Source organism: Limanda limanda, chromosome 19 (assembly GCF_963576545.1).
Source record: "Limanda limanda chromosome 19, fLimLim1.1, whole genome shotgun sequence".
NCBI lineage: Eukaryota > Metazoa > Chordata > Actinopteri > Pleuronectiformes > Pleuronectidae > Limanda > Limanda limanda.
Window position 1 is genome coordinate 14,101,736 of NC_083654.1, and position 12,975 is coordinate 14,114,710.

Here is a 12,975-nt window from a genome sequence, read left to right on the forward strand (position 1 = left end):
TCTCATGGAATGAAACTGTAAATCATTGAAAAAGAGGAAATGCATACAAACGAAAATATGCTGAAAGCTTTGTATTAACAGTTTATATCAGTGAGGATCTGATTGTGTTCTTGTAAAGAAAGAGAAAGGTATCAAGAAAGTAAGTCTAAATGTGCCATGTTCAAGATTTCAGGCAGCTTTATTATTTTTTGTGTTACAGTTAACACATAAACTTTACATATGAATGTAACTATCTACGACATACAACATTAAAATCTTCATGTCAGTTCATATGGCTAAAGGACTCCCCACAGCCCTTAAAGATAATGGACAGATGTTAGTTTATATCCAACACAAAGAAAACATACATCAATTATTTTAATCACAGTGATTGTGGCAAATCATTAAAAAATAAGAATTAAAACTAATTTAGTAGCAGTCACATTAAATTACGTCTTTTATTATTTTTTTAATAACACATGTAACAAATGGCTATTTATCATCTAATAATTGTCTTATATTGCTTTTTATTTGACCTACTTAATCTTCATCTTGACGTCCTTCACCGACCTCTGTTTGTTGACCTGTGCTTTTTGACACGTATCATATTGGATGTTGTTGAATTGCTCTCTTGGGATCAATAAAGTTGTCTGAATCTAAAATAACTTTTCATAACTTTTTCTTGGTCGGGACACTAATACCAACAATTCAGTGCTTCTACACTCAGACAAATGATGTGCTTTCATTTGGGCGTGACTTCATAGAGCATGGGTTGTCCTTTCACTGCAGCCAAAGCGCTTTCTACCATCCTCTGCACCATCCGCCTGGTTGTGGCGTAAGTGTTGGTGCCGACGTGTGGTGTGATCAGCACGTTAGGAAGAGTGAGTAGAGGATGATCCCTGCACCAGAGAAAGAAGAGGAGGAGTTAATTTCCAAACCATCAGTTTTGTGTGTTTAATGTGAGTGTGTGGGTTCTTTGAGACAGACGAGACCTTGGTAGAGGTTCAGGATGAGTCACGTCTAAAGCAGCAGCTCCAATCGTCCCACTCTGCAGAGCTTTCACTAAAGCGTCCTGGTCCACAACCAGACCTGAGTGAGACACCAAAAACAATGTTGGACATAATGAAACGTAAGTTATGACCATAACTATGGATCTATGAGACCGACCGATGACCGTCACCACGGTCTTAACAGGAATGATGTCCTCATCTCCCTATCCTCGAGACCAAATATCAACAATGTCACGTGAGTGACCTTAAGGGGGCTGGGCTCACAGCCCATAAAGCTCCCCGGTGAGCGCGGCCGTCTCCTCCTTGTCTGAACGCCTCAGCCCGTTCTGAGTGACAAAAGAGGGTGACGGTCATCGGTCGGTCTCATAGATCCATAGTTATGGTCATAACTTACGATCTATTTCGACCTCCCTCAGACCGTCACCACGGTCTTAACACGGATGACTAGTATCATCAGGGTCGCGAAGAACGGAGGACTCTACCGCCTCACATCCTCGCCCAGCAGCTGAGAGCAGCACTGCGGAAGCCAATGGTGTGGGGGAAGCCACATTGACCCTGTAGAATCTAGAGAATGTGCAGGGAGCACTCCATGTTGCTGCTGCACATATTTCTGAAAGAGGGACCCCCTTTAAAGCAGCCCAGGAAGTGGCCATACTCCTGGTGGAATGAGCTACCAAGGAATCTGGGACTGGTATGTTCTGTCCAGAATAGGCCTCAGCGATAGTAGTAACGATCCAATGGGACAAACACTGTTTAGACACAGGGTGGCCGACTTTTTTACCCCCAAAACAGACAAACAACTGAGAGTATGAGCCCCTCAGAGACTTTGTGCGTGCAATATAAGCCTTCAGTGCCCTTACTGGGCACAACATAGGCAGGCCGGCTTCCTCCTGTAGTAGAGCCGGATCAGGTTGAAAAGTGCTGATCTCTATCACCTGATTTACCGTCTGATGGTTTATGACCTTAGGCAAAAACGAGGGGTTTGGCCAGAGAGACACACCTGAGTCACCTGCCCTCCATCTTAGACAATCGTCACTTATAGACAGAGCATGCAATTCACTCACCCTTTTGGCAGAGCATATAGCCAGGAGGAAAGCTGTTTTGTAAGATAGAGACTTAAGGCTGGATTGCCCTATGGGTTCAAAGGGAGACTGCATCAGGGACCGTAATACCAAGGGGAGTTGCCATGTTGGAGCCCTGGGAGCCCTGCTTGGTCGCAGGCGGTGTGCTCCTTTAATGAACTGAGACACTAGAGGGTGTCTACCAACTGTAACATCTCCCACTGTCTCATGGAAGAAAGAGATTGCGGCAGTGTATACCTTAATGGTGCTAGGTGCCCTGTTAGAGTCCAAAAGTGACTGAAGGAAACGGAGAATCAGCTCAATAGGACAAGCGGTTGGATTTTCCTGTCTGTTGCGACACCATGTAGAAAACACACTCCATTTATGGCCATAGTTAGCCCGAGTGGAGGGAGCCCGGGCATTGTCTATGGTCCTCAGGACAGCCTCATCTAACCTTTGAGAGAGGTACTGAGAAGGGGCCAAGCCCAAAGCTGCAGGATGTCTGATCTGGGGTGCCATATCTGAGCTTCTGCCTGTGAGAGGAGGTCTGCCCTGACTGGCAGGGCCCATGGTTGACCGTGAACCAGGCGAAGGAGCGTTGGGAACCAATGCCTCCCTGGCCACCTGGGGGCTATTAACAGCACCTCGTAGTGGCCCGAGGCAACCCGGTTGAGTACCTGGGGAATCAGAGGGAATGGAGGAAAAGCGTACAACAACCCTTCCGGCCATTCTTGAGATAATGCATCTAGGCCTAGGGGACCTCCCTGGTTTTTCAGAGAGAACCACATCCTGCAGTGGGTTGTCTCTGCTGATGCGAATAGATCGGCCTGAGCTGTGCCAAACCGACTCCATAGGAGGGATACAACCTCTGGATGAAGTCTCCATTCTCCTGGGAGAGGACCAGTCCTGGACATGAGGTCTGCTGCTCGATTTACAATCCCTGGGATAAAGATTGCTTTGAGTGAAGCCAGATGCTGAAAAGCCCAAAACAGAAGTTTCTGTGCCACCTGGAGGCAACGCAGGGACCTTGTGCCTCCCTGGTGATTTATATGATACACAGTTGAAGTGCTGTCTGTCCTTATCAAGACATGCCTGCCCTGGATGGAGGAAAGGAGAGCCTTCAGAGCAAGGTGAACCGCTCTCAACTCCAGAACATTGATGTGTTCACCACCCCAAGGGGGTATCCACGGGCCACGCACCATTCTGCCTTCCCAGACTGCTCCCCAACCTGTGAGGGAAGCATCTGTCGTCACCACTGTCCTCCTCGAGGGAATGTTCCCAAGGGGGACTCCTTGGAGCAAGAGCACCCGGTCTGCCCATGGGCGTAAGGCTTGGAGACATGTGCGTGTCACACGAAGTTTCACGTGTCTGTCCAGCTTCGGGTCGAGCTTGAAGGCATTCAGCCACCTCTGAATTGGCCTGGCCCTGAGGAGGCCCAGAGGAACAACAGCTGCTGCGGCTGAAATCATCCCCAGCATCCTCTGAAAGCTGATAAATTGTAGCTGCCTGCCGAGACGGAATCGTTCCCGGAAGGCTAGAATCTTCCTCACCCTCTGAGATGTGAGGGATGCAGACATTGTAAGGGAATTCAAGCAAAGTCCCAGAAAAATCACCTGCTGCCTTGGCTCGAGGTTGCTTTTCGTCACATTTACCTTGAAACCCAAGGACCGTACATGCGACAACACCCTCTGGGTATCCTCTACAACTTGGCCAAGAGATGGAGCACAAATCAGCCAGTCGTCCAGGTAGGGAAGGATTTTTACCCCTGACAACTGGAGAGGAGACAAGGCCGCCCAAACCACTCTGGTGAACACCCTTGGTGAGAGGGAAAGGCCAAATGGCAGGACCTTGAACTGATAGGCTTGCCCCTGGAATGCAAACCGAAGAAAAGGTCTGTGGTTTGGACAGATGGGCACATGGAAGTACGCGTCTTCCAGGTCTATCGAGGTGAACCACTCTCCTCTTTCGATAGATTCTAAGATCTGACCCGTGGTCAGCATCTTGAAAGGAAGTACCTTTATGAAGGCGTTTAATCGCCTTAGGTCCAAGATGGGACGTATTCCGCCATCTTTTTTCGGCACGAGGAAATACGTGGAGTAGAAGCCAGTGAGCTGTTCGTCTGGATCTACTTTCATAATTGCATCCTTCTGCAGAAGGGTTAAAATTTCCTGTGCCAGGATTTGAGCCTGGACTGGGTCCGTGACAATCGTCATGCGGATCCTGGAGTAAGGGGGGGGCCGCCGCCGAAACTGAATTCTGTACCCCTTTGATACTGTAGCAAGCACCCATGGGTCTGACACAGTTTCTTCCCAGCTGTCCAGGCATAGCTGAGAATGAAGTTCAGCGGGTGTCCCCCCACCCCTAGGCTGTACCGCCCCGAGGTCCTGGACCTCTGGGGGGGCGCCTCCTCTGGGGAGCACCTCTAGTCGAAAAACGGGGATAGAACCCACGTCGACTTTGTGAAGGCTGTTTGGAGTCACCAGAGGCTGTGAATCCTGTAGCCTGTCGCCTGTCATTCACCCATGGCTCCTTACGGGCCCAGGATGATGATCGGTGGGGAGGCTGGGAGCCCCTAAGTTTATACCTGGTAGTCGCAGCCCCTCTGAAAGTGCGCTGTACTGACTCTCTGGTACGCCGAGACTGTTCAGCCTTATCTAACACACCCTGGGAGTCAGGATGAAAAACATGTGCCGGCACGACTGGCATATTGGTCAGTTCTTTCCTGATATTCTCGGGAAGAGTTGTCTGTGCCAACCAGATCTGCCTCCGAGCTACCATGGCAGATGACATAGCTGCACCAATGTCCCTTGTTAACTGGGAATGAGTGACCAGGGCAGAGTCTATCAGGCTCATGGTGTCCTGGTCCTCTGGGTTGGCTGTTCTCCTAAGAGCTGCCAATAAAATGGCGAGTGCATTGCCCGAGCGGGCTGCTCGTGTGGCTGCATTATTAGTCCGAGACACCAGTCGGTCTGACTTATCACACTCTTTCAGGGGACAGCGTGGATTGGTGGTTACCCGCTCTGGACCCATAGATGTTAAGGCTGCCATCTCCCGCTCAACTGGAGGCATATCCCCCATACCTGTTTCAGGAGCATACTGATTCTTAGTCAGTCTCCGGCAACCTGCATTGAACTGAGGTGCCCCACTTGGGATGTTCCATGCTTTCCTGAGCATGTGCAAATAGTCACCAGCCACAGGTACAGTAACTGATTGCTGGGTCTGAGTGATGCCGGCCCAAATCCCATCCATTGGAGCAGGAGCCTCAGTTGGAACATTGAGCCCCACAATTTTTGCCGCACTTGAAACCCTTGAGATGACGTCCATGGGTGAAGGCTCACTTTCACCCATGTTGCTGAGGTTGGACGCCCCCTCACATTGTGTGGATTTAGGCTGTTTTAGCCCAGCAGCACCCTCAGACTGCCCATCACTTTCAAAAAGGGAATTTTGAGCATAGAGAGAGAGAATGTCAGGGTGAACCACATTCTCCTCCTGATAGGAGGGTAACCTGTCCGGGGAGGAGTGCCCATGCCTCGATGCCCTAGCTGTTGTGGCCGGGTACTGGGCCTCAACTCTACCCAACCTGTCTGACAGACCACGTATGGCCGCTAGGATTTGCAGCTGAGTGTCATCATGCTGACCAGCTGGGTTCTGTGAAGGTTTTGGAGCCTGTGTCTCGCTTGAGTCCCGCCTGCGAACAGGGGTGTGCTCATGCCCACGTTTTCGGGGGGCTTTCCTTGAGGTGTGTCCCCTTTCATTTAGTTTGGCTGGTAGAGGCTGCACGGCCCCAGCACGAACAGACTGCTCCACCCATCTGGCTCTTTTAACACGCTCCTCCACAGGCAGTTCCACTGCTGCCACACAGGGGTTCTCAATATCATCCATTAAATGTGCCATGCCCAAGTCGGGCATTCACGGTGGCCATCTCGGGGATCCATGATACCCCGGCAATAATGGCACAAATGTGAGGACATTTCTGTGTTACTTTTGTGATTTAAGAATAAATATATAAACAATAGCGCCCAGCAGCTACGGATAGCTGGTAAAGGGGATCTTATAAACAGGCTAATCACAGCTGGCCAATATCACATAAAACGAAGGAAGGGGTGAAATAACTAATTCACCTGAAAATGCCCACTGTATGCCTGCAAAGGCAGAAAACAATTATTTGCCTTTCATTTTTGAAAGGCAAATAAACGTGAAAAGGTTGGCTTTAACTCACCTCCACTCACTGTGTGCGAACGCACGAGGGGGAGTTGGAGAAACCCCACTCCCTGCGGACAGCGAGTTACGGGGTGCCTTTTTCAAGGGGGGTGGGGGGGTGGAGAGAGAACAACATCCCAGCCACTGCGAACAGGGCTTTAAGGGAAACAAAATAGCACCTACAAAGGGTGATAACCAATAACCAACTGTATTTTATACAGGGAACACAGGCAAACAATCCCACCTGTTGCGAAAAGGGGACACTACCTGGCCTCAAACACAGTTTATTTATTCATTTTTGAAAGGCAAATAAACGTGAAAAGGTTGGCTTTAACTCACCTCCACTCACTGTGCGCGAACGCACGAGGGGGAGTTGGAGAAACCCCACTCCCTGCGGACAGCGAGTTACGGGGTGAGGAGGGGGGGGGCACCCCCGATCCAAATCAGTTTTAAGGGATAGATTATTTATTGATTAAGCTTCCCAAATTTTTCTACTCACTCCTGTAAGAGAACAAACTCTGTATGGACACAAACAGCACGAGATAAACAATACTTACCCAAAGCTGTGAACATGAGTAGTTAGTACCAGGTGCAGCTAATTAAGCTGCCTGAAACAAAGAGCAGAGCTTAACACATGCAGTGTAGCCCTCTGCCTCACTTTTAGAGAAGGGGAAAACCACAAACAATCCTCAGGGACACAAGGCGCCTGCACAAAAGTGTCGGATTGATAAAAGTGGAGTCCCAAAATATCTTACTTACCTGTCGGTCTCGGATGAGGCGAGTGAAGAAAAGAGGAGGCGGCCGCGCTCACCGGGGAGCTTTATGGGCGGTGAGCCCAGCCCCCTTAAGGTCACTCACGTGACATTGTTGATATTTGGTCTCGAGGATAGGGAGATGAGGACATCATTCGTGTTAAGACCGTGGTGACGGTCTGAGGGAGGTCGAAATAGATCAACCATAAGATGGGTTTGTCTTCGGTCTCTTTACATCGTCCTCACCTCTGCTGATGTTGACAAGCGTCGCCGTGGGTTTCATGAGGGACAGCTCTCTGTGGCCAATCAGCCCGGTGGTCTCAGGGGTCAGGTTGACCGCCAGCGTCACAAAGTCCGACTCCTTCAGCAGGTCGTCCATGTTCTGACGGTAACTTGCTCCCACTGCTCGCTCCTCCTCAATGCTCCTGGACAAACAAAAATAAACAAACCCTTTTTAACTTAACATTGTCATCTGCAATATTATGCCTCCCTGTTAAGTGCATTGTTGGATTTTGACAATTTATCATTAAAAAAGATTATCATCATTTTTTAAAACCTTTATTGTCTAGCTACACAACAAATAACTTTTCAAGATATGTTGTGCTTGATATAAAATAACATTCAAATTTAACACAATTGTGATCCCCTCATGTCCATTTTTCATGTCTTTAAATGAACAGATTAGTCTTGAAACCTTTACCTTCTGTTCCTGTTGTGATACAAGATCTTCATGTCAAATCCTTTGCTCCTCTGAGCTATTTTGTGTCCGATGTCTCCCATTCCAATGATCCCCAGAGTGGCCCCTGTGACCTCAACTCCCATCATGCCTAGTGGTAAATGGGTCGTCTTGGGGTCAACGGATGCTTGGTGACCTAAGAAGAGAAGGAAGGAAACCCTTAAAATCACCTCTTCTGAGGAGGTTGTGTTTTGATAGTTGTTTGTCCGTCTGTCAACAGCATCACTCAAAAATTACTGAACCGATTTCCATTAAAATTTGTGATGGGACACGACCCAAAAAAGAAATGACATTTAGAAGCAACACCTGATAAATGGGTGGATACATGGAATATGGTGACAAAACAGTCATCAGTCATTGGTTGAGGTTTGTGCTTTAGTCTTGAACATCTTCCTGGAATTGAGTAACTAACCAAACCTGATTGATCAATAAAAAAGTCGTATATACATTAAAACACATCTGTCTTCCTTCTAAGACCAATACTATGCATTTATTAACTCATTAATTAGATACATCTTCAAATGTTTCCACAGACAAACTAACGTCTTTTTCCCAGATGGATAACTTTATTGAAGTTAAAGGGCCTTTAGTTAAACCATTTGACCAGGTCACTGTATTCTTTTTCTCCTTCCACGCATTTTTTTAATTCATTTTTATTTCTTGCTACCTCTTTTATTCTAGTCTTTCTGAATCTCTTACTTTATCTGAAAGTTCCGATTTGAAATTGATTTGTTTTTATTTTGTTCCTGTTCAGCTCCTTCCTCTGTGTATAAAAGAGTTGCTCTAAAAATCTGGCATCACCATCCAGTTGAGCTATGACCTCACCTTCAACAACCCTCCGTGCCGATGCCAGCAGCAGAGCCATGGCCATGTCAGCGGTGGCATCGCTCACGACGCCGGGCGTGTTGGTCACCTTCACCCCGAGGCTGGAGATGTACGGCACATCCAGGTGGTCGATGCCCACTCCTCCGTTGGCGACCACCTTCAGCGAGGGCAGAGAGGTGAGCAGCGAAGGCTCGGCTGCAGGTTGACAGTCCCACACGAACATGGCCTGGATTTTATCACTGTACAGCTGAGGGTTCTGTGAAAAGTCTTTGTGGCAGACGATGTGGAAATGCTGTTTCATTATATCAGTGACTTCTTCCAGGTAACCCTGCTCGCCCACCTCTGAGAACAGAGCCCACGGTTTCTCCTCGGCCATGACCTGTGACAAGAGGAGAGAATCCACTGCATTACTGTACATTTTTCATGCATCTGTACTTTACTTTACTTTATATTGCATTTCATGTTGCTGTTTTTTCCACATTAAATGATAATTCCAGTTTATTAGAAACGTTAAGTTATCAATATAGAGAGGGGAATTGTTCAAGTGATCCAATTAAAGCAGGCAGGTAAGATTCAGCAGAATCCCTGATGAAAGGAATCAGCCACAATGGTTTAGTTCACAGTTCTTTTACTTATACTACTTTAAATATATTAAAAAGCAAGTTCTTACTTTTACCCAAATAAAATAGTTCACATTTTTGTCGTTTTATTTGTACTTTGACTGAAGATTATAGTCAGAATAAACAGAAATAACCCATCAAAAGCCCCAGATACACTGGTTTTGTACTTTACTTTAAAAAGTTTTTCTTCTGCAAGGTAAAACATTCAGTATCTTATTCTCTTCTATTTATCATCTACTCTACGTGTCAGTGAGTGACAGCCACAACCGAACCCGTTGAACCAGTTATATGAAACACTGATCGATTAACCGTACTGAACCGGTGACGCACTTCAACATCACACATGAATACAGAGAAATCAGCAGGTTTGTAAAGACGCACAGAGTTTATTAATGAACCGGACCACACTCACTCAAGCGCTGGTGTTTTGATTTCGCTCTGTATTTGACCCAGGAAGTAGTACTCAGGGGACGGATTTCAAAATAAAAGCTTTCTAACAGCGGGAGCAGTGACATTAAAAACTAGAACAAAAGTAACAACTCTACTTATACAACAAATACAATGATGACAATAATATTAATACGACTTTAGGTGATGACAGACAAATTAAATACAGTAACAGAGCTAAGGTATTACTACCAGTATTAGTACATTATGGATAACTGTTCAGTGCAATTTGAACTTTACCTTGCTATGTTGCAGTCGAGTTACAGATCTGTGCAGGTTTGTCCCTGTCAGAGTCTGGGATGCTTGAGCTGAGCCGAACAGTTTCCTTACACACTGGTTGAAGTAGAAACTTCTCATTCTGAAAGATAATATATCAATGTTTCACCATTTATTTTGATATGTTACACAACAAGCATACATCTCTATACATTCCTGCAAAGAGTCCACAGGCCACACTGCGATGAAAGAATGACCTACCCTTTGCTTTAGATGAAGATTTAAGGAGAAGGGGTTAGAACTTCATTAGACACAAGTGAACTGGGTTCAGCCGGAGCTGCATGGCAATGATTAGTGCACAAAGCGAAGCCCTGACACTTAGATCAAGGGTCAGTTACCACCCCACTGTCCATAAAGAGACAGTACATGACACTGACTACAAGTGATTCACCAACCTTCCCAGTATTGCTAATTAAATTATGCTTCCTTGTTCACCAGCAACCACACCTTAATCCTCGGCAACATGTCATCAACTTATTAAGGTTTTTGCAAGAATTAATTAAGTTTGCTCTGAGTTACCAGTTCCTGGGGGTTGATGCTGCTGGAGAGGTCAGTCTGTGCTTACATTAAAAGACGGTGAGTCATCCTGATTCTACAGAAGAACTACAGCTTCCAAGTTTTCCAGGACGCTTGGAACAACGGAACACATGATTTGCGACAAATACCTTTAAAAAAGCAGTGTGCAATTACATTTAACATGTAGTGCCTATACGTTTGCATCGTTTACAGCATTGGTCAGTCATATACAGATCAAAAAGATTTGAGCAATGAATATTGCCCGAGATTTCAGTTGAACAGTCGACACAGTGTAAAATGAAGTTTTATTTGAGTTACAAGTTCCTGGAGGTTGAAGCTGAGGGAGTTGTCTGGCTGCGAATTTGTGGGAAGCTGCTATAAACCAACCGTGGAAACACTGCATGTCTGGATATGTGACCTGCACAGTTCATCTGAGGGCCGATGCAATGAGAGATAACAAGAAAACCGGTTCTCTAGTCAACACAGAGTGTGTTTGTGTGACTGTAGCATTTTCTTTGTGCAAACTGACAGTTTCCCACTGTTTCAAGACATGGATCTGAAGTATTCAAACTCATATGAGGAATACCAGTTGAATAATTTAACCACTAGATGTCGCTAACGCATCGACCTGTGTCTTTGCAGCATGAACTCTCCTCATGTGTTTTGAATCTGAAAGTCTCCACATTATCCACTGAGTGTCACAGCCCTCACGGTCATTATATTCGTGGCAGCTCATCACAAAAGAATGAGTGAACTCCATCAAATAGCTATAATGTGCTCGACAATGCCTTCTCATACTGTTTATAGAGTCTTGCAACAGGGAAGTTAAAACAAAAAGCCTCAGGCCACAACACTTTGGTGAGAACCTTTAAATTCTACAATGGCCTGAAGGTCGGTGGTTCGATCCCCAGCGCCTCCACTCTGTATCCCAAAAATTGAAATTTTTTTAATACTGGACCCAAAAATGCCCCTGATGGCTGTACTAGCAGTGGATTAATGATGTGTGATAGAAGAAAGGCCTCTCACATGGAAGCACTGTATGGATGTGTGTGTGAATGCAACTGAAACTGTTAAAGAAGTGGATATAAGATTGGGAAAGTGCAACATGAACACTATCTATTTATCGTATTGTTTCCTAAGCTGTAGAGCTAAAGATTACTATGAACTAATAATTGGTTAGTAGACTTTTAGAGTATTATTTTAACTCTTAGAATAATTTTGCAAAGACCATTTTTCATGCAGCTGCAGGAGCTCACAATGGAAACCTGCTGTAGCCACCTTTCTGCCACTGTATCTTATAACTGCCTTATATATTTAATGCAAGTGTGTGTAAGTGTGTGTGTGTGTGTGTGTGTGTGTGTGTGTGTGTGTGTGTGTGTGTGTGTGTGTGTGTGTGTGTGTGTGTGTGCGTGTGTGTGTGTGTGTTTGTTTCCCTGCAACAAGTCAAGGCATCAGGGACGGCCTTATGTGCTACTGATCAGCAGCTTACCTGGTTTCCACTGTTGCATAACCTCGCCACTTTAACATAGGGTATCTGCTCCTCCTCCTCCTCTCCTCCCTCAGTTCTCCTTCTCTTCCTCGACATCTGCGTCCGCCCATCCTAACTTCCTCCTTACCCCTCTCCCACCTGGACACTGCTGGCTCCTCTCCTGTCCTCCACTTCTCCCTCCTCTCCCTGGATCTCCACCAGCTCTTCTCCACCCAGATATTCCTCCTACGGCTATCAACTGTATACATAAGGCTGTAACCTTCCCTCTCTGTGCTGGGCCAGGAGTCATTTAGGCCTCCATTAAGCCAGCTCCCATCTCCAGCCAAGCTCCAGTTCCATCTGCCGCTGCGTCCGACAGCAGGTGGCCTTTTAGCAAAAATGCTGACTCACGTGGTAGACTCTGCAATTATATCTCTGCTTCATTACACAGCATTTTGGATCTTGTCGTCAGTGCTCTTCCCTGATCAATAAATGAAAACAGAAGTTCAACCAAAGTCACATCACGAGGTCAAGAGGGAGTTTTTTGCATTTCAAAGACGAGTTTCGTCGTTGTTTCCACTCAGTATTGTGTCGTGTTGCATGTCACACTGTCATGTTTGCACACAGGTGAGTGAAAAGGCCCAAAGTAAACTCTGGCTCGCACTCTCATAGATTACTGATCACGTAAATCCACAAACTCATCCTGACTCAGCTCATTGACACCACAATGCTTCAGAGAAGAACAGGTATACCCGCTCCTCTGAGGGGATCAAAAATAAAGCTCCAAAAACAATGGAGATGACTTTGCCGGTTTGTAAGTGGTGTTTGTGCTGCGGTGTCACATCTTCTTTCTTGTAATTTCTCAAAGCAGCAAATTGCAGTGGGAAAAAATAACAGGCTGCAACAGATAAGCTTCTGTTGAAGAAACGTGAATAGCACATTACTCATTATTAAGATCATATCTATATAACACGGTCTGTGCTCGTAACTGTTAAAAGAAAATACCCTGTGAAGTACAGTTCTTGAGAAAAATTAACTTTTCTGTTTGCTTTAAATTTTCTTTTACATTCAAACATCAAAACTCA

General features: G+C 46.0%; 1 protein-coding gene across 2 annotated transcripts; it reads right to left on the bottom strand.

Moving 5' to 3' along the window:
* Positions 1 to 159: 159 nt before the first annotated feature.
* On the bottom strand, positions 160 to 10,211 carry zgc:136493 (uncharacterized protein LOC692276 homolog). Of its 2 annotated transcripts, XM_061093164.1 has the most exons (7): positions 10,108 to 10,211; positions 9,871 to 9,988; positions 8,564 to 8,942; positions 7,703 to 7,874; positions 7,249 to 7,427; positions 972 to 1,068; positions 160 to 878 (listed from the first exon to the last, which is right to left on the bottom strand). In XM_061093164.1, the coding sequence occupies exons 2-7, from the start codon at positions 9,985 to 9,987 to the stop codon at positions 722 to 724; spliced, it is 1,101 nt and encodes a 366-aa protein (XP_060949147.1). In that variant the 5' UTR covers position 9,988; positions 10,108 to 10,211; the 3' UTR covers positions 160 to 721. The 2 variants fall into 2 exon arrangements, with proteins under 2 accessions (XP_060949147.1, XP_060949148.1); XM_061093165.1 differs by lacking the exons at positions 9,871 to 9,988; positions 10,108 to 10,211 and adding an exon at positions 9,596 to 9,634.
* Positions 10,212 to 12,975: the final 2,764 nt, after the last annotated feature.